Consider the following 21,132-nt stretch of genomic DNA (forward strand, 5'->3'; position numbering starts at 1 on the left):
GTGTTTTAATATAAACAAACAAACAAACCAACACGCGGTTTCTCCGTAGGGGTAGGCAGAGAGGATAAAACGCGATATCACTCTCTATTTGCATACAGACCTCGCTTCCTTTACATTCGTACATCTTCTCATGCATGTACACCGATTATTCTTACTCTTAACATGTCCATCTTCAAGTATTTGTTTTACTTGATCGTGCCATGCCTCGGCTTTCTCGTTTTCTGTATCCTTCGAAATTCGCATCGTAGATCCTTTTAGCCGTTCCTTTGCCGTCCATTCGCTCTACATGTCCAAACCAACGCATCACCCCTTTTTGATTCTGTCGATAATGTATGTCTCAGCCTTACATAGTTCACGGATCTCGACATTTGTGGAACTATCATACATCGTTTTACCACACATTCGCCTAAAAGATCACATTTCTTCAGCATTCAACCTACTTTTATCATTATTTTTCAGTTCATACTTCTCTTTCATACATTAGGGTTGGCACTAGAACTCCATTGTGAACTGCTAGTTTTACCTCCTGCGACAAACGTTTGGTTGCCAAGGTAGATTTCAGTGAACCGTTCACCCTGTTCCCGGCACTCACCCCCCTTTCAATATATTTCTGTCTTTCCATCCCTAGTAAACATACTTCCCAGATACTGAAATTATTAATCTGATTCAGAACATCTCCGTTCACACTGATCTCACATTTATTTATGCTATCATCCCTTTTAAAAACCGTTACTTTCGATTTATCATCATTCATTAGCAAATCGCTTTTCTTGCATACGTCGTAGACTTTTGTTACTAAGAATTGCAGGTCTTCTTTGCTCTAGCAAAGAAAACGGCATCATCAGCATACATAATACAGTCAATAGTTATATCACCCATTTTTGCTACCATTCGTAAATTTTTCAGTTGTTTCATACAGTTATGGATGTATACATTGAACAACTATGGTGACATCACACATCCCTGTTTGAATCCTTTAGTAATGTTAAACCACGATGTGAATGATCCATATACCCTCAAACATGCTGTACTGTCCTTGTACAGTGACATAATAGCCCTTGTCAGGTTATCATTCACTCCATACTCCGATAAAACCTTCCACAAATTTTCTGTCAAATCTATCAAATGCTTTTTGCAGATCGACAAATGCGCAGAAAAGCTTTTGGTGATTGGCCAGAATTTTTTGTCATATTTCGCAGAGCAAATATTTAATCCATGCATCCTCTTCCACTTAAAAAGCCACTTTGTTTATCCCACACTCTATCTTTAGTCGCCTTTCTTTCTATCTCAATCAAAATTCGGCCATTCATTTGTCCAACAGCGCAGGGCCTAAAATGGTGATAGCTCTATAGTTTACGCAATCTATCCTAGAGCCTTTCCCTTGTATAGAGACTTAACAACAGCTCTCCTTCAATCTGAGGGAGTTTATTCCTTCTATAAACAGAGGTTAAAAAGCTTATGCGGCCATACAAAAAATATTTCTCCCTCCGCCTTTAAAAACTCTGTGACAATGTTATCAGAACCTTGTACTTTCTCATTCTTCATACATATACTTAGCAGCATTTTTAATTTCTTCCATACTTATCTCTTTCACATCGTCATCTGCATTTATGTTTACTTGAGAAGGTGGTGCACTGGCTATATTTCCTACCGGTTTTGAGACGTACGCGTCTCTTCGTCAGGACACTCACTACACCAACATACAAATACCAAAATACACTTTATATATTTAAACACTTTATATATATAAATAGTTTACATACATATGCAGAAGGGCGGGCATATTGTCTTAAGGCAATTTCTTCCTACCTACCCAAACCGTTCAATTTGAGAGAATCAGTGGTATATGAATTTGTCAGTATATTATAATCATTATATAATAAAATATTGACAAACATACATGTTTTACGAAATAAAAATAGACTGAAGACACTTTTTACCTTTATCATCACCGTAGTAAACATAGTATTTACGAAAAAATACATAAATTACACCCAGAGTTAAAGGGGATGCAAACACCACCGTGTCCGAACACACTATAATAATTAGGTTAGTAATATTTAGTGGTGTGGTGGAGATAGGGTGGGAGCGGAGGTTTGGGAAGGGGAGAGGCTAAGAGGTTGAAAGTTACAAGAAAGTATTTTAGTATTTGCATGTTGGTGCGGTGAGTGTCCTGAAACCAGTAGACAAATAAAGTCGGTAAGTTGTTATTTAATTATATTTACGAACATCAGTAAAAAAAATTGACAGCAAAGTTAATGCTTTGAACACTAATAATAAGAATAATAATTATATAGAACTATACGAGTATACGGTTGAGACAAGCATTATCGACAGAATAAAGAAAGGGGTTGCTCGTTGGTTTGGACGTGTAGAGCGGATGGGAAGTAAAATAACGGCTAAAAGGATCTACGATGCGAATGCTGATGGATGCAGAAAACGAGAAAGACATGGAACGATCAAGTCCAACAAATACTTGAAAATGGACATGTTAAGAGTAAGAATAATTGGCGTGCGTGCATGAGAAGATGTATGAATGTGGAGGAAGCGAGGTCTGTATGCAAATAGTGATATGGCGTTCTAACCTCTCTTGTTTTGTTTGTTTGTTTGTTTGTTTGTTATCTTTTAGTTATTAGGTAGGGTGTGTGCTAAGAGTTAGAGTGTACCTTCCAATAAAGATATTACTGCTTGTCTTGTATCTGGTCCAAGAAAATTGATTGAATGTTACGATACTTTAAAATGACCACGTGCCAAAATGTTGTATGTGATGCGCCGTGTGTATGAAACATAAGTATTTGTGTTAAGCAACAACACATTTAATAGATTCTCAGAGCGCCCAACAACGACTTCAGCCTAATTGATTACTTCTTGGTCGTTAATACGAGCGTAATGTGTAATTTTGCAGTGGCGGATATATTTATACATTTTTCAAAACTTGCAAATTTTTTAACTTTTGAGTTACTCTTGTCGTTGTTTGTTTCGTACTTTGTTTATATTTACAAGGAAATATGAAAATATTAAATCTACTAATTCAAGATGAAAGTTTGTGGTAGCTTTTCATAAAAATTAGACAAATTTTACACTTACTAGGATAATTTTCCTGATTATTTAATAGAACATGCATCTTTATGTTTTTTTTTTATTCTGACTAGTATGATTTGAACTTTGAAGTATGAACAACACTAAAATTTAAGGAAATTAAAATTAAAATCAATAATGCTTTAATATTTTACATTTTCTTTCTTATGTTACACAAAAATTATAGCTGTCCTTTTTTCATTATAGGAGCAAAAATTCATTAACATTTTCTTGTATACACACCCACGAACAGGCCATGCCTTTGTGGGATTTTTTGTTTACTATTAATATGTATTTCATTGCTATGTAAATATGCTTTACTTTTGAATACTCTGTTTTATCACTTATGTTTATTGTAAAAAAACAAAAAAAAAAAAAAGAAGTGTTTTAAGTAAAAAAAAAATTAGCAATAAATTTGATCGGGAATGCAAAACCAAAAACCAAGTTGATACAATTATAATTTTACTCTAGGCAAAAACGTGTATCATAATCTCACTACCACATACCTTACTCGTCACACTCTCTCAAAAGTGTTTAAAATAGAATACAAAAAAGAATCATTAAGAAATTTAAAGGAAAACGCATGTAAATTTATCGCTATTTTTACTACGCGTACCATCAAATCAGACAGAACGAAATAAACAAACCATTGTGCCAATTTTCCGTAGGGATAGACAGACAGGATAGAACGCCACATCACTTTGTCTTTTCATAGAGATCTCGCTTCCTTTACATTCATACATCTTCTCATGCATGCGCACCGATTATTTGGACGTTTGACATGTCCATCTTCGAGTACCTTTTTGTTAGAACCGGTCATGCCATGTCTTTCTCGGTCTTCAGCATCCATCAACATTTGCATCGTAAATTTTTTAAGCCGTTCTTTCGCCGTCCAATCAGAGATGTAAATTTGCATTTTTATCGCACTGGATATATCCAGATTATAATTTGTACAACTCTCGGGAAAAGCTTATACTACTTTGCACGGACGCCTTTGTAATACTGAATCTTCAATGCACATTTGGCAAAGAATATGGCGAATCATTTTGGGTGCCATATTATGCCATGATGCAATTTAGGAGCACTTTCGATTCGTAAAATTTATTTTATGAAAGTATGAAAACGCCGATAGCACGCTTGAAAGGAAGGTGATTAATGGCCGTTGGAGAATCTATAATCCGAAAGCTTTCGTGGCAGATTGCCATTTATACGCCTGCACATACTTGGGAGATAAACAAATAAAACTTTAAGTTGTTGCACAAATATACAATCACATATAAAAATGTCCGAAACGTCTCTTTTCCAAAACAGTTTTCAAAAAAATCAGATGTAATTTTGAAAAAATATTTTCATACAAAAATTAAGAGTCACTAAATTTTTTAATGAAATATTAAATTTAATTTTGGGGAAACAGAATTTGGCAAAAGTATAAAAATTGAAAAATGTTTTCGGGCGTTTCCTATGTTCGTATCAATAAAGGTTTCAGCTCCATAATTTCATGAAAATCAACATCCGGATCAATTGAAGAAATATGAATGCCCGAAATCGGACACGAGTGGTGAATGTTACATTGTGTAAAGTGGCTACTTAAACCAGCCAATGACATATTTTCTCAGGTTGTAATATATTTACCATGTTTTTTTTAGCTATTTTTATCATTTTTTAGGGAAATGATTTGAAATAATAAACAAGATATAACAAATTATTCGAAATACAAGATGATGAATATAATATTCACATTCTTATTTTGATTTAATATAAATACGATACCTTAGTACTTTTTAAAACATAAAAAAATCTCCAGCTTAGAACAGGCTAAGCCATGTTAGATGGAGACTATCCTAGTTTTTACTTATTTTTCTTCATTAGATTTATAAAGATTCCGTATTAAATATGTAAACATATTTATGAAATAAATTTAAAAAATAAACAAATGCAATAAAATCTATTTTTTATTTACACAACTAGAGATGAACAGACAGACGGTTGTCAATAATTACCGCATTATAAAGATTGTACAATTACGGCTGATTTGATTACCAGAATTTTTTCAAGTTTTCTATGAACAATAAAATACATAAATTCATTCTTTTAGTGGACTTGAAATAAATTGAGAACATGAAAATTTACGATCTATTTGGATAAACAAAAGTATATAAAATAATCAAACGAAGATGTTTTTTTGAATAATGAGAAAAAATAGTCAAATATTTAATGAAATTATGCAGTCTAATGGGATAACACTTAAAAACCACTTTTAAATTATATTTTTTCCCGAAAAACTATATTTAACATAGGCACACACTACGCCTGTTTGTAGGCAAACATCATAGCGGTCTCATATTATTTATTTAAATCTTCAAGAACAAATAATAAGTACTTTGGCGGGCTAATTAAGCGGAGGCGATATGACTAGGCCATATACCTGCGGATGCCTCCTGAGTGTCTTAACTAGACTTGCCTACTTTACGAGACATCAAGTTCTCGACCTGGACGTCCGCGGCTGACTGTGCGTCAGCAGTTCATGTCAGAACTACGAGACGCGAACCTGGCTTGAAAGGATACACACAGCTGGCAGCCGACGGAGATGATTGAAGAATCTTCGTGGACACCGTAATATGCTTCAACTAGGGAATGGAGATGGAATGATGATGATGTTGATGATGATGACATATCGACCTACAAGCTCAAAGCAACAGTGAGATAAACCCGGAATTTACGATTTTGAGATACATATGCAGATATGTATAAATAGAATAAATGTCTGTTTTTAAATACTGAAATTAGATAGGGAACTTATGGGAAAACATAGTATTCATAATTTACTTCAAATAATTTCATTCAGTCAGACCCTTTAAACACCTCAAAGTCCGATTATCACAGAATACGTCGTCATATATCGACAGATATTATAAAAACGCGTAAGAAATACAATATAATAATTAGAAAAGCGGGTTAGTTTGAAAATAATAATAAAAATGATTACCTTCTTCCTTTGTGCCTTATGCATCCTTTTATGGCAATTTAAAAAATTTATTTGAGAAATAAAACACTTTCTAACTTAAGTTTTTAATGAACACTTAATTAGCCTGTTGTTTTTATTTAGGAGTAAATTTAAAAAGTATTTTTATAAATAGAAAAATTAAAGATTTAAGAAAACAGATAACTTGATAAAATACCGAATGCTTTAAAGTTCTACCGGGAAATTTCAGAGGGTGAAATATCCGAATTTATCACCCCCTTTTTCAAAAGAATGTGGTAAATAATGTTCAATATTATATTATGACTTAAGCTGCGTTGAGCAGTAGCCATTGACATATTGATACATGCCCTATGGAGCAAAATATTTTTAAAAGTAGTGACACGAAAATGAATTCATAGTTACTGAGTTTTTTTTCATTTTTACCAGGGCGCATTCAACGATCGTGCATAAGTTACCAAACATTGGAGGATACTCATTTTTGGAACATAAAAAAAGTTTGTATTTTAACGTTAAAAATCACAATCAGACTCTTTCATTAAATTCCTTATAATTTCGACTCATTTATCTCTTTTCTCTTGATTTTAGGAAATTAAAAAATAATATAACTTTCGTTTATTATATTTAAAAAACAAAATTCTATCAGTGCACCCGTGTAGCTAAGAATAACTTTATAAATGCGCCACTAAGCGTACATACAAAAAAAAAAAGCTTTGTTTATCACTCATGAACAAATATTTACCAATGAAAAGTTACTCAATCCTTTTTACAATGTTTCCCCGAAAGGTTTTTATTTACTTTCATGACACAAGTAGGCGTTTCGGTTTTGATTCTAAGCGTCATGCCTAGCTGGAGGTCGAAAAACGACTAAATACGCGTTGGGCATGACTGAGCGTTTGGGCAGAATCATCATTTTTGCGAGCTCAGCGCATGTCTATGTGTATTAATATGTCAATGGCAGTAGCGAATTTCGGAAAGTTTGCAACACGATTTGGGTAACTTTTATTGTATTTATTTGAATACTGCAATAAATGAAAACAATTATTTATATTTAAAAATTGACAGGTAAATTGCAAAAGGACAGAAAACCGTGAAGTTATTATGTATTGTATATGTACGTAACAATGACTGTAGTGAGATATAGTGCGCCACGTTAAAATTTAACGACACTCATAATTTAGTCTTGCCAAACTATCAGAAGTCCTGACGTCATTTGATAACTTGCACTTACTCGTATAAATGCACTTGCATTCAGTGCTCGCAACTGCAGTTAGGAAACTATTTCCTTCAGATTACACGTTATTTCAGACGATGAATAAAATCCTCTGTACTCAAATACGAAGTTTTCCGAAAGTGTGCCACTCATTGGATTCGATTAATTTGACAAAGATTTGAACCTTGAAAATTAATTTAAAACACATGGAAATTAATTAATTGATTTTAAATGAAAAAAAAACCAAACGAGAACTTCCTAATTATTTTAATAATATTTTTTTCAAGTTGTCAACATAAACGAGAGGTTTTACTTTCGTTGTGCAAAGGTATTATACAATATGCACGTCCATAGAAACATTGATTTATGCAGGTTATAGAATTAGGGATTTCCATTTAAAAAAAAACGTATTAATCAAACTAAAATCGTTGCAAATCGTTGATTTTCATTCGATCTTTTCATTTTATCTAGGAGGTTGGTGAAGTATAAAGCATTTTTTATTAAAGAAACAACGATTAAAATTCACTTAAAACTCCAATTGTCAGGGTTTATTATAGCGTAAAATAAAATCACAATAATCGCAACTAAACATCGACATTGAAAATTTGCGATGCCCGCCATTGACAAAAATTCGGTACATATACATTATAAATACATTTTTACACCCACAAACGTAATCTGAGATAACTGTATATGAATTCAATTAGCACAATGTTTACAAGAAATAAAAACCCGTATCTAATAAAACAAACACAAGTCGCGGATTCAATTAAAAACAAAGATCATATAAATTTAAAACAGCACATTGTCCACTAGGAATGTAATGTGGGATGAACATTTCAACACAAATCATTGTCCTAGAAAGAAATGTGACGATAGAATAACTTTGTTTCCGAATTTACTGCGAAAATTAGTGATATTTTCCAACGAATTTTTTTTTTTTTTTAAACAAACTTTTTACAAAGTAAACTGAAGGAGGCGCGTTTGAAAATCGAGGATTAATTATTTTTATGATTATTATGGTATTAAAAAATACAGAAACATGGCTATAATTTATTATTTGACCGTTTATTTATATTTGTGTTACACTTTTCACTCGATTTTTATGATGCGAGGTAAACTATTATATTGTTTATATAAAAATTGTCCCAAGAGCACAGAGCTGTTAGGACACGGCGGAGGGTTGATGTGATCTGGGAAGATTCAGTGGCTATCAGCTCGGCGGGCTCAATTATTTCTCCGCGTGGTCACGTTTATTAATGGAATTCTCAACTCCCATCTTTTATCGCGCTTGTCGAAACAAATAAATTTGAGATTCAACTATCACTAATCGATAAATCCTTTCGATACCTCGAGTAACCACGAACGTCTTTCCGAAAATGAAGATTTTTTAATTTCTATTTGAATTAGGTGGTTCTACGATATTATTGGACTGCATACGCGTAAATATTATATTTGAATGACAATCGTAGATTTTGATTAAATACCTACACGAACTTTTTACAAGATATTGTAATTTTTGTTTCGATAACTTGTATGAAAATTTTAATAATGGAAAAGTCGGAACGATTTTCCTTATTTTATTAAAACCTGATGTAAATATTGATAAGTTTTTGTGGTACTATTTTTTTAGCTTACTACAAAACATATAAAGTCATAATATTTTATCAAACTAAGTAACGTTCGTCTAATAAGCTCGGGGTTCTAGGTTTGATTCCTAGCTAGGCGGACGTGAAATATTAGTTTTAAAGGTGGTTGGCTGGCATCCGACGTGTATGACCTTACCTTTCATTTAGCAAAAATGATTCTGATACGCTGATATGAAGTTCAGTATTTTTATTATTATTTGTTAATACTCTATTAAACTTGGCCAATTTTTAAAAAAAAATTTACGTATCGTATTATCAGCGCTATGATTTTTCAAAGTTTTGTATTTCTGAAATAATTCCGCGCGTGACGTCTCATGTTCTTACACAACGCTCCTATCATTGGTTGATTCATATGAACCAGTGACATCGTTCAAAGTAGTTCGTTTTTTTCAAAATATTTTTATCGTACATTTTCAAGAAACTTATAATTTAAGGCTCTAATTTTTACCGCGCGCAAGAAAACATTTTTTGCCCAATTTCCTGTAGGGCTGAATTTCCTCACTAGAGTGCCAATGCAGTGCACCAGTAGGTGCGGATACTGCGGATAGGGACATAATGATCATCATCATTATTTCCTTTCCACACCTAATGGTGCATAGGGCACTGCATTGGCAGACCAATCGCAGTGTATCTTGATCATTTTTGTTACATGAAGGTAAGATGATCAGTCTAACGCTTCAGGTGCCAGTCAGCAATATGTAAACAAACAAAACGATCGTGTATGGTTACAGGGTAAATTAAAAGACAATTTAGACCAGCAAATCGCTCTGCGAAAACAAGCGCCTGCATCCGTGATGGTTTGGGCCACGGTAACTGCCACAGGACGCTCAACACTCGTTTTCATTGAACAGGGCGTAAAGGTGAATCAGAAAATCTTCCGTGAAAATATTATAAATGATGCGTTGTTACCTTGGGCACGTAAACAAATCGGTAGCAACTATTGGACGTTTCAACAGAACTCGGCATCATCCCATAAAGCCCGTGAAACACAACGTGTTTTTAAAAAAAAGTTCCCAGCTTCATTTCATCACAACAGTGGCCTCCACATTCCCCGGACTCAAACCCAATGGACATTTTCATATGGTCCATTCTAGAGGCCAAAGTATCAACTAAAAAATATGAGACGGTCGAAGTCTTAAAGATGCTCTTCACCCATGGGAGAAAATACCATCAGCCCACATTCGTGCAGCGTGTGAAGCCTTCTTGGACAGGCTCGATGCTTTTATCCGCGCTAAAGGTGGCTACATCGAACATAAACTTTTTTTAAAAATTGAAATGTTTTAACGATATACTGAAATTTTTAAATTAAAAAAATGAAAATTGACAAAACTACAGAATTTTTAATTGGTAACACTTTGATGCCGAACCCTGTATACATATAATGGCAGGCATATTACCTTAAGGCAATTTCTTTCTACCTACCCAAACCGTTCAGTTTGAGAAAATTACAAGTACATGGACATATTCTAAGAAATTATACTGAATCCTATAATTTTATACAAAGTTAAAAACAAAAATTAACTAAAAAAAAATAACACTACACCTACTATGAAGAGAGGAGAGGAGATGGGAAGCTTTTACCCGGGTTCCTCGTTCAAGAAGCTTTAACATTGCTGTCAAATGCAACTAATCAGCGGCGTAAAATAAATTTGCGTTTAAAATATGATATATACGTAAAAAAAAACTTGAAATGTTATCGATAAGAGAACGTCAATATACTAACTTATCAATATACATGACAACTGGATTGTAAATTGTTTATTTTTGATAGGTCAATAAAAGCAGTTGGATATTAAAATCATTTTGGGTTTAATTAAAAATTGTTTTGATATTCTAAAAGTGACTTGAGTGTATTAATGAGTAGGTATTTGTGATGTGCCAAACGCAATAGCGCTGAGAAAACTGAACTACCATTTTATAATACAATAAGCCAGCCACTTGAAAATTGAATAAACAATAAAAACATTGGCTTAGTACGACAAAAGGAATATCTGCATTTTTGTTGGAAAATAAAATTTTGGCAGAGATTGGTTCTGTCAATGCCAGGAATAACTTTGCTTTTTACAACATAGACGGGGCTTTATTACAATTCTATTTCAAAGCTTCATCGATTCAACCGATTTTATTTGTAATGTGAGACGAATAATGATTACAAAATGTACTAAGATCAGTGTTATGTGGCCGGTAGGTACTAACTACTCACTATCTATCAGGGGCGAATCGTCAAAATAAGCGATTATTCACAGCTTACCATTATATTTGACTTTCGATAATAATGTTTTATAGTAAATATGTTTATTCGAAAATAATAAACTAACTGTTATTTATTATAAATCGCCACCATCCTTTATACCTTTCTATGAAAGAATATCTATGAAGTGCGCCCAGCGCCCAGCCCGTCCTCAGTGAATGATGAAACTAGCCGATTACCTCAGCTTATTCTTCCATACCAAAAAGTACACTATATTTTACATCTTTAACCCAAATCAGCTATTTTAGTATTAAAACTAGCTTGCAGATTACAAATGTTATTTGAAGATTCTCTATTTCGAACATTATTTCACAAGGACTATTTTTCTTTGCTAGGATACCGTTGACATATTATGTATCACATAGGACATGTGGCGTTCACGGTGGCCGTTTTTGGCATTATGCATTTTGAAAGGAATCGACCAGTGCCACAGACTAAAGCCAGTGCTCACAGTTACTGCTGAATGTCATTAGGGTATTTGTTAATAAACTTTTTTATAAGTATTGTATTAAAATATTGTAGAATAAAGCTACGTTTATCGCGTGGTTAATAATAATTGTTGCTTGAGTTGATTTTCAAAGAACCACTGAAAAATAGTCATTTATAATTATATTACTTGCATATTAGGTACTTATATGCGGGTGTAAATTAATGAACGATTTTGTAGATTACCTATAAAATAAATAACGGATTGCCACTGCTATCTACTGCATCTAATCAGGATGAATAGACCCAGGGTTTTAAATTATGATCCATGTTGCCGACACGCGTGCGCGCCCGCACCAGAAGGGCGCGGACGGCCACTTGGCTAACGAAAATTTCGCCGATCCCGACTATGCTGTCAGTTCCTCGATCCGGATTGTAAATCCGGATCTGAGACGGTGCGTCGCTAGAAGTGCCTAGACCCTGGATTCACCTAGACGAATACAGGGACCGCGCACCTGGCCCCAGCCCAGCCCCCGGGAGGGGGGGTACTACCGTTGTCGAGAGCGGGCTGCGGTCAGGGGGCGCTGCGCAGACGCCACCGTCCCTTTTGAAAAGTCAAACGCCCTCATCCTGCTTCAGCTCGGAGATCTGCGGCGCAGGACCTCGTTGCTTAGTCCGTGGAATAAACCCCGTCCAGACCCTTGCTTACACAGTGCGTGCAAACAAGAGGTACCTTCGGCAAGGCTCTTAGACGAGGATTATTCAGGACTGCAGGGCGAAGGCTCGATCTTCAGGTTCTTCAGGGGACGATTGACTAATTAAAACGCAGAATAGAGAAAAACTTGAATATTTATTTGGCCAAAGTTGCACAGGTTTTATTGTATAATTTGTAACGTGTCACAGTCGGTTATCAAAATAGTACATTTCAAAAGTTTTTTATTTTTTGTTACACAGTACGACATAGAGAAAAAGTCAGTAAAATATGAATAAATGTAAAAAGGTTTCTGGTTTATCAACAATGTCAAGCTCCTGGCCAACTTATCCTGTGGAAAAAACTTTCCTTTACTATCACGTTGGCCTAGGAGACTAGATTTCATAGGTTTTTACCTGCAGAAAATATAGAAAAATTTCGGAATTAATTCGTGTAAAATCAGGTAAGAAAAAAATGTAAAATGTTTTTATTTCCTCCAATAAAGCTCGCAAGGGTCGACCGCATTGCGCAAATTCCAAGTGGATACCTTTAAGGCGGAATTTGATACGGCCTTCCAACGCGGCGGTATCAGAGTCGGTGGTCCTTTTTCGGAGCGTCCCAAAAAAATGTGCATTTTTTATGATGAATTGCAGACAATTAAAAAAAATATCCTCGGTGAAAACTGCAGCTCGATCGGGCTTCAGGGGCGCCAGCCGTCGCCGTCTCCGTGTTGAACTGACCGAATTTGAAATTTCGCGCTTTCGCCTCGGTCAGCTGACTCTTTGCAAGGCAACGATGGACGCCCCCGCCGTCCGATTTCGCCGCGGAAATCACCAATGATCGTGGATTCGAGTTCTCTACCTGATTCTACGAAAACCCTAGAAAAGTCATAAAATAATTTTCCATGCGAATTACGTAAAATAGGCCCGGCATTTCGGCGAGTCCGAATGGCGGGAAAATTAAAATTTATAGGTGAAAATTAAAGGTTGTTTTAAAAATCAGAAATGAAAAACCTGTGCAGCCCGAAATGATTCTAAATTAATAACATAAACAAAATTAAAATCGGAGTGCGCCGGACCTTCTAAGATTACAACAAAGTGCAAATATAAAATACTAAATTACTGGAATAATTTACCTAAAAGGTAAGAATGTAATTTATAACCAAATTCTAATGTGATCCAAATTCCCGACTAATATCTCTAATGCCATATTTCTATATACTCATATGATTAACGCGAAAGCGTGTTTGTTTGTTTGTGTTTCCATCTCGTCGCAACGGAGCAACCGATCGACGTATTATTTGCATAGAGATTGCTCGAGAGATGAGATGTGAAATTTTACATTTCATCTCGAGAAAAAAATATCACTTACCCGGGAAAACTGTTAGTGGAAAAATGAATTCATATTTCACCTGGCAACGAAGCGACCGATCGACGTGATTTTTTTGGATATGGATAGCCGAAAACCTTACAAGTGTCCGACTGTCGATACAGGCTACTTTTTATCCCAAAAAAGAAATCATTCCGCCGAGATTTTTTTTATTGTTAAATGACAAAACTAATTATTAAACTACTTTTTCCCTAATACCATGCGAACAAAACTGCGGGTAAAAGCCAGTATTTATGTAAATATGACAATATCCGTTGTGTATAAAAAAGTTATATTTATTTTGTATGAACGGAAATAGACGTCAAAAATATTCCTTAATTAGTTAATTAATACACGTATATGTTATACTTATTTAACAAGGAAAATTACAAAGGATGGAACAGAAATCAACAAATATTTAAACAGGTTTCGCAATTTTGGACCCCATTTCATTACCGAATGTATTAAGTTTGGACTGAACCAAACAAAAGGATGAAAAGTATCTCTCTAGAGTTGCTGTTGTTGGGTATTATTCCCCTGCTCCGGGTGAATCCCCATTCCAGTCCACAACGCGCAACAGACGCGACTTTATGACGCCCGGGGAATATTAGTAAAGTTGAACACGGTGAAATGCGGAAACGTCTCGTAACAAAGACACCTACTAAATTATAAATATCATTGGTATATATCAGCAATAAACATCGTGATACATATTAGTGATATGTATATACTTTTTTGAATGTCTATTTACTTTGTATGTATGTAATTTTGAACGACAATTAAAGCAAAGCATGTACCTAGTAATTTGGGGATTGAAGAAGTCTTGTACGGATGTAGAAACATAATTCTTGCCAAGCGATAAAAATTATGCCAGCGATAAATCATTCTAATTTCTAAACCTCGGCTAAATTAAGATCTGTGTAATAAATGCATTTAAATATACAATTATTAAGATCAGTACGTGGAAAATCGTGCCAACGGCGAATATTTGTTTCAAGTAATATATGTTTTCAATTTAATAAAACTTATAGCACTGTATAATTAGAGATTAAAGAGACGCGATGTTGCCGTGGTCATGAATTACAGTTTTCACAGGAGTAATTTAAAGCCGAATTTTTATTTTAATGGAAAAAAATAAAAACATTGGTTGAATAAACGGACTTCCATTTTACACGAATTTTTAGGTGCATAAGGCACTACATTTGAACACCGAATGCGTTGGCGTTTGTTCCGCGGAGATAGCCTGCCCGTCTTCTCAATTACGTCTCCGGACAATTTTTTGTCCTACAAATTGCTATTTACACGTGGACAATGGCCGAGACCTGGGACAAAACAATATTGTATTGTCTAAGTGTAAACAGCCTTTATGACGGTGAGGAAATCGGAGATCTATCACAACATAACGATGGGTTATTGTAAACACGTGTCCACATGAATTTATGACATTTCAAAGCAGTTCAAATTAACTTATTTTTTTATAGATTTTCGAGAAACTTCGCCGTACAATTCAATAGTGTAGTTATTACCGCGTGTAAGAAAACATTTTTTATATCCGATTTCCCGTAGCACTGAACTTCCTCGTTGCATTCACGGAATTCAGAATTTTCGGATGGTAGAAAAACAAACCTCTAATATATATACGATTTACACTAACAGTTTTTTCAACAGAGATGGAGATCTTTTTAGAGAGGGAAATATAGAAGAATAGGCATTTACGGGGCTTATGCTTTATCATTGGGTGGTTTAAGATCACATTACACACTGCTTAGCATCCATATATTATTCTCTTCTAGAAAAAAACTTAATTTCTGTTGAAATATCTGTCAATCATGATAAACTCTCTGAGGGAGTTATATCTCCAGTTATATCACTCATCAAGATACATCAAGGTATCATGAACATATTGCATGAACAATAAAATTTAAAGGATATATAATGATTCAAAAGCAAACGTGAAATTATGTGCAAGTTATAAAAGGCATCAAGATTCAATAATACATTTAAAAAGAAAAATATATTTTAATTGGCTTCTTAATCAAGAGTTGTTTATTATTTTTTTCGTGATATATTTGTTTTTCTTATTTTTTCGATTGAGTGGATACTCTCTAATTACTGCCCCTTATTTTGACTGTAATTGTTTATGTGAAGATAATTATTTTTAAGTAGTAATAATATTTATTTGGTAAACTTCACCAACAAGCCACAAAAAGTGGCTTGGTGAGGTTTTTTATGTTTATTTCTTTTTTATGTAGGTAAATATTTATTCATGTGTACTTTTAAAATTGAATAAATAAATATTTAAAAAAACTAATGTAACAAGTGCGTAATAGTGTACTATTAATAGTGACCAATTGAAGTTTCGGTTTCGGCCAGTTTCGGACAAAATTTGTCCGAAACTTCGGTTCAGTCGAAACCTGCGGTTGGGATGTGTCGGATTACGTTCTGTTCTGAACTGATTTTATGATTTGTTGACTATAATTAGTAGTTCCAAAGTCATTCAATCAATATTTTTGTAATTTCTTTACAGTTAAGGTGATTCTAAACAAAAATATGAATTTAGTTATTCATACATGGCGCTTTTATATTTTTTTATTGAATAATGCAATTTTTACGCTTATTTTCAATAAAAAATTTACAAAACTTGGTTTGCGGAAACTTTACACTTTATTATTTGTAACAAATACCATAACAATATAATTGAGGTCCTTTTCACAAAATGGTGTATAAAACAAAAAAAATATTTGACTTATAATAAAAAAAATCAATAAAAAAGGTAAAAGCGCCATCTATTACTAATTAGTTTCATATTTTCATTTAGAATCACCTTAATAAGTTAAAGTTCTCATAGCGTACATAGAAAAACAGTTACATATCATTTATATGTATAACATAACAACGAATCAAATGCGCTAAAAATCAAAAAAATACTCATTAAATATATGGCTTCGATTTCATTGTGTATTTTATTTAACACTTATGTTAATGAACTTGTAAGGTTTAACAACAAAAAGTCTGATTTTGGGCGTTTTGAAGTGACTTTAAACCTATATAATTAAGTTTCAGTTTCAGTCGAAACTAGAACAGAAGCCAAAATTAGGTTTCAGCTGAAAATCTTGTTTCGGTCAGTTACTAACTATGAATTATAAAATCAATTCGGGTCGTGATCCCGTGGCTAGTGTTGCGGACTCACGGATCGAAAGTCTGAGGTTTAAAACCCACTCCAAATTGATTCCCATATTCTAATAGTGAGTTATTTACGACTCGTTGAAAATGGCCCCTAAATTGAAATATTTTGGTAAATTATAAGAACGCAAATATTTATTATTCGCAAAAAAATCTATGAAAATATGACCAGCTCACACTAAAAATTTGAGAAACACAAGCCCTTAGATAATATAAAATATTACTAGAAGCAACTTCCGTGTAAACTATGAAAATGATCACATGAACCATATAATTATAATGTACCAGAAGCCGCGTAGAACCAAGTTTGTAAACATGTTACTGTGTCCAAAAGTCCCCCCTCTGCCTGACATCCCGCCTGCGGGCATGCGTAAAGTGACCCCGCAATGTTGCCAGACCGTGACCAATAAACATAAATAAAATATAATTTTGTGTTATGTTATGTTATATTTTACAACAAAAAATATTTTTCTGACTAGTCCAGACTATAAAAAAAAACAGGTACTTTTATTAGGAAAACTTTTAAAAAATAAATAATAATTTAGTAATTAAGTAAATATATACCGTTTAATATTACCCTAAAGCGTATTAATAGAAATCAGGGTAAAAAAATTGACTACCCTGCCAATAATAACAAATGTCCACGTAATTTTATTTGACAGATGGTAAAATAATAGAATTCTTAAATAATATTACTTGTGAATTTGCTTCTTACACATGAAATGTGATCCTACCGTATTCCCTTTTAATCCCAGCAGTATTTTGACACTTGTAAACGACACAACGCGGCATAATTGAATTTAATTCGGCAGATGCGTACTAAGTTTGATGCGCGTATGCAGTTTCTGGACTATTCTAATTCAATGACATAAACATATACAATATGACTGATTTCTATGTTTTTTAAGACTGCCCGTCGGTGATGATTAGATTTGCCAAAATGTAGTTATAATTGTATGGCTATTCATCAGACACAGAATGAAAATACATACGTAGGTACTATGGATATAAGAGAATTGTCTCTATTCAGTGGTATGTACCTATAACACAAATAAAAGAGTGATGGTTAGTAAATTCAGCTGTACAAAGGAAGTAGGTACTACTGACATTACAACAATAACCAATGAACAACAAATATAATCTGTTAACATGTTAAATTCAATTTATTTATGCTAAAGTTTACAACATACAAAATGTATTTATGTGTACATCAGGAGCGTGCGGTGAGGTTTTCGATTAGGGAAGCAGTCACTTGGTACTAGGTACATAGTCAAATATGTCACTACTAGTAATACAATAATTCGAATCAAGTGCTTTGAAATTAACCAACAAGGAATTTTTTGGAATAATTTCAGCATAAAAGAGTTATATTTCATAATTCAATATCATAATACCGCCATTTCAGCTGGTTTGAGTGCTAAATTAGTTTTAAAATAATCACAATATCCGAAAAATAAACATGTAATGGTTTTTTAGAATTGCTTCTACAGAGCTACTGAAGATGTGAATTCTTTTTTTATTTTTATTTAATCTTAAAATAGTACAAACATAATACATGAACGTCTTAATATCAACTTATATCTAATTATCATTAAAATATATACTAAATATTAACATTTCTAAACAATATATGTACACTTGAAAGCTTTCACGAAAATTATTGCAGAGAACAAAACATTTAAAACAAATTCACCATATTACAAAACAAAGCTCCAAGAATAATCCCAAGAAAAAAAAAACCAGTTACACAAGAGTAAAGTTGATGCTAAATTACTTGATTAAAGTACTTACTTATTGTAAACAACGAAAAACCCTTCAATACAATGATTATCGTTAAAATAATCATTAAATCATAATTTTGGAAAACCCACAAAAAAAACTTCTTTAAAGGCAACCCAAATATGATTACTTTTTAAGAGCTAACATATCTGGAACACACATGTTTTTTTAACTTGCATTTAAATGAAATGAACGCATGGACTTGAACGTTTTATTACGTGCATAACTGCGCAGGTGAAAGGTTATGTTTAAGCATGTCGAAATTTTCTAGAAGTTATTAATGAATGAATATCGAACCTATTTCAGATCGCTATGATTAACAAACGAATTTTAAAAAAAAAAGTGGTAGTTACTAAAAAGATTAGTTAACTTATAGCCGATTTTATTATATAAAAGAAAGATAGGTCCTGATTGTATAGAAGTCAATTTTTTACAGAAGCATTGGTTCCACTCAATCTATGGACAGACCACTCGTGGTGTACATCATAATATGAATAGTCGGGGTTTACATTCAAGGAGCACAGAAGGAATGCGATGATATGATGTGACGCTGTCCCGCTGAATTTAGATAAAAATTAAATGATCGATATTCACAAATATATTGTATTCTTGAATATCGATGTGCCAATTTTTATCAAAACTCAACTGGGCAGCGCCAAAACACACTACCCCATTCTCCCCGTGCGCCTTGAGCGTAGACCCCGTCTATAAGAGGGATTAACAAACTTAATATTATGTATCTTATATTTTATTACTTTTCTAACGATGTTTCACTGCTTTATCACCAATCATTATATTTACTATGCTTTATTTTTATCATGTTTATCCATATCTATTGACTTTGAATTACCTTTGCTATACCTTTTAATTATGTTATAAATTTTGAACAAATTGGCTACGTCTGTCGATAAATTAAAAAAAAAATCTATTGTATTTCATACATATAACCAAAGACAGAATCGAAATATTTCTAGTGAATTGCGAAACATTTTGAAATTCGGTGACATCACTAAACTTGTAAGATGTTATAAAAATCTTTAATGCACGTTATTGATTCAAAAGATTTTAAGCACATGTTGCAAGTACCTACATGTAATTTCACAAGTGTGGAAAATTGAAAATAAGCATGGTGCACTTCAAGTAGTAGTAACTAATAAAACAAACAAAGAGCAAATAAAATAAAACATAAAAATAGCAAAATAAATTTTATTGGTGTAATCGTAAATAAAGTAATACAAGTTTGTTTTAAGATTACAAAGAAAGCTGACGAAGCAAAATTGTACTTACTTAAACAAGTTTAGTTTGGAACAATCTGTCCATCGTAAATAACATAATTATTTCTGGTTTCTAAATCTCTAATTTCCATGATGTCAGTCTTTAATCTGATTTTCATTATTTCCCTCCAAATGGCAACTCGGTGATCGGAGTTTAATATTCCTAATCTCATCAGTGTATTATCATTCATTCTAATAAGAGCACGTCCGGTGATATCATGCTGAAATTTTAATAAATTAAATATCGAGTTGACAGTATTTAAGATGCATATAGGAAGAAGAGAAAGCGCTAGCATACACAGATGATGGAAGTATAAAAAAAAAATTAAAAACATGACAAAGGTAAGAAATTAAAATGAAAAATGGTACACTGAGCTCAAGGAAGCAATGCATTTTCTGTTAATATGTACAAGTTAACAATAATATTCGGTAGAAGTTTTAGTACGAAATAAGTTAAATGATCCAATTTGACAAAACTTAGAATAAAACAAATTTAAGGTTAAGTAAAAGAAAAATGGACAAATTGTTGTTATACTTACATGGTGGAAATTTTCGAAGTAAACGTGATAGTCACTGCAATGTCGCCTTAACCATTTCTGAACATCAAATATCGTCCAAAGGTAAACAGATTTAGGTCTCGCGGTTTTGCTCTGCAAAATTAGACAACAATAAATGCATTAACGGAAACTACAATACGTTATTAGTACGTGTTCAGATAAAAGCAAAAGTTACAAAATAGACTAGAAAAATGTTTAAAAAACACAGATAATAAATTCAATACCCTCGGCTTTGAAATATGCGTTGGATCTTCGACCATTTTATAGTTAGAATCGAAGTACAACTCGTATAACCTTTAAAAATATTTCGGAACAGTCAACACCGAGATAGGTTTACATTTAATACAAATTTTACATTTCTATTCTCAAAATTAAGGACAGCTAAAAACTATTTTTTATTGTTTCAACGTCAAAATTATCTAACGTCAAAACCACAGACTACAGATATCTGTCAAAACAATGGCAAAACCTAGAGAAGTCAGAACCACAGACGTCAGAACGTCAAAACATAACATGAAAATAACAACGATGACAACTTGACAACAATTACTTGTACAATATAATCTAAACTTTTGTAAAATAGAGAATTGGAAATAGCACCATCTATTGGAAACCAATTCACTGGAAATAAATAAAAATATTTTATACAGATCGCTCCTTTGATATTCTATGCTCTTTCTGTT

At 33.2% G+C, this 21,132-nt stretch overlaps 2 protein-coding genes across 4 annotated transcripts in view; both read right to left on the reverse strand.

The window, feature by feature from the left end:
• Window positions 1-8,466, reverse strand: part of SmydA-4 (SET and MYND domain containing, arthropod-specific, member 4) — a 43,509-nt gene extending 35,043 nt beyond the window's left edge. Inside the window, exons 1-2 of one of the 3 annotated variants that reach the window (XM_088231242.1) lie at window positions 8,337-8,466; window positions 6,065-6,167 (exon numbers count right to left, since the gene is read on the reverse strand). In XM_088231242.1, the coding sequence (XP_088087368.1) occupies window positions 6,065-6,088 (24 nt within the window). In that variant the 5' untranslated portion in view covers window positions 6,089-6,167; window positions 8,337-8,466. Of the gene's footprint in view, window positions 1-6,064; window positions 6,168-7,289; window positions 8,218-8,336 lie in introns of those variants that run through there. The other 2 variants (XM_088231244.1, XM_088231245.1) reach the window with 2 other exon arrangements.
• Window positions 8,467-19,810: 11,344 nt separating this feature from the next.
• On the reverse strand, window positions 19,811-20,934 carry ave (sterile alpha motif domain-containing protein aveugle). Its single transcript, XM_088231246.1, has 3 exons — window positions 20,674-20,934; window positions 20,432-20,542; window positions 19,811-20,113 (listed from the first exon to the last, which is right to left on the reverse strand). The coding sequence occupies exons 1-3, from the start codon at window positions 20,707-20,709 to the stop codon at window positions 19,916-19,918; spliced, it is 345 nt and encodes a 114-aa protein (XP_088087372.1). The 5' UTR covers window positions 20,710-20,934; the 3' UTR covers window positions 19,811-19,915.
• Between the last annotated feature and the right edge of the window lie 198 nt (window positions 20,935-21,132).

This window comes from Micrasema longulum, unplaced genomic scaffold, assembly GCF_059751315.1.
Source record: "Micrasema longulum isolate JH-2025_06_02 unplaced genomic scaffold, ASM5975131v1 h1tg000862l, whole genome shotgun sequence".
Classification (NCBI taxonomy): Eukaryota; Metazoa; Arthropoda; class Insecta; order Trichoptera; family Brachycentridae; genus Micrasema; species Micrasema longulum.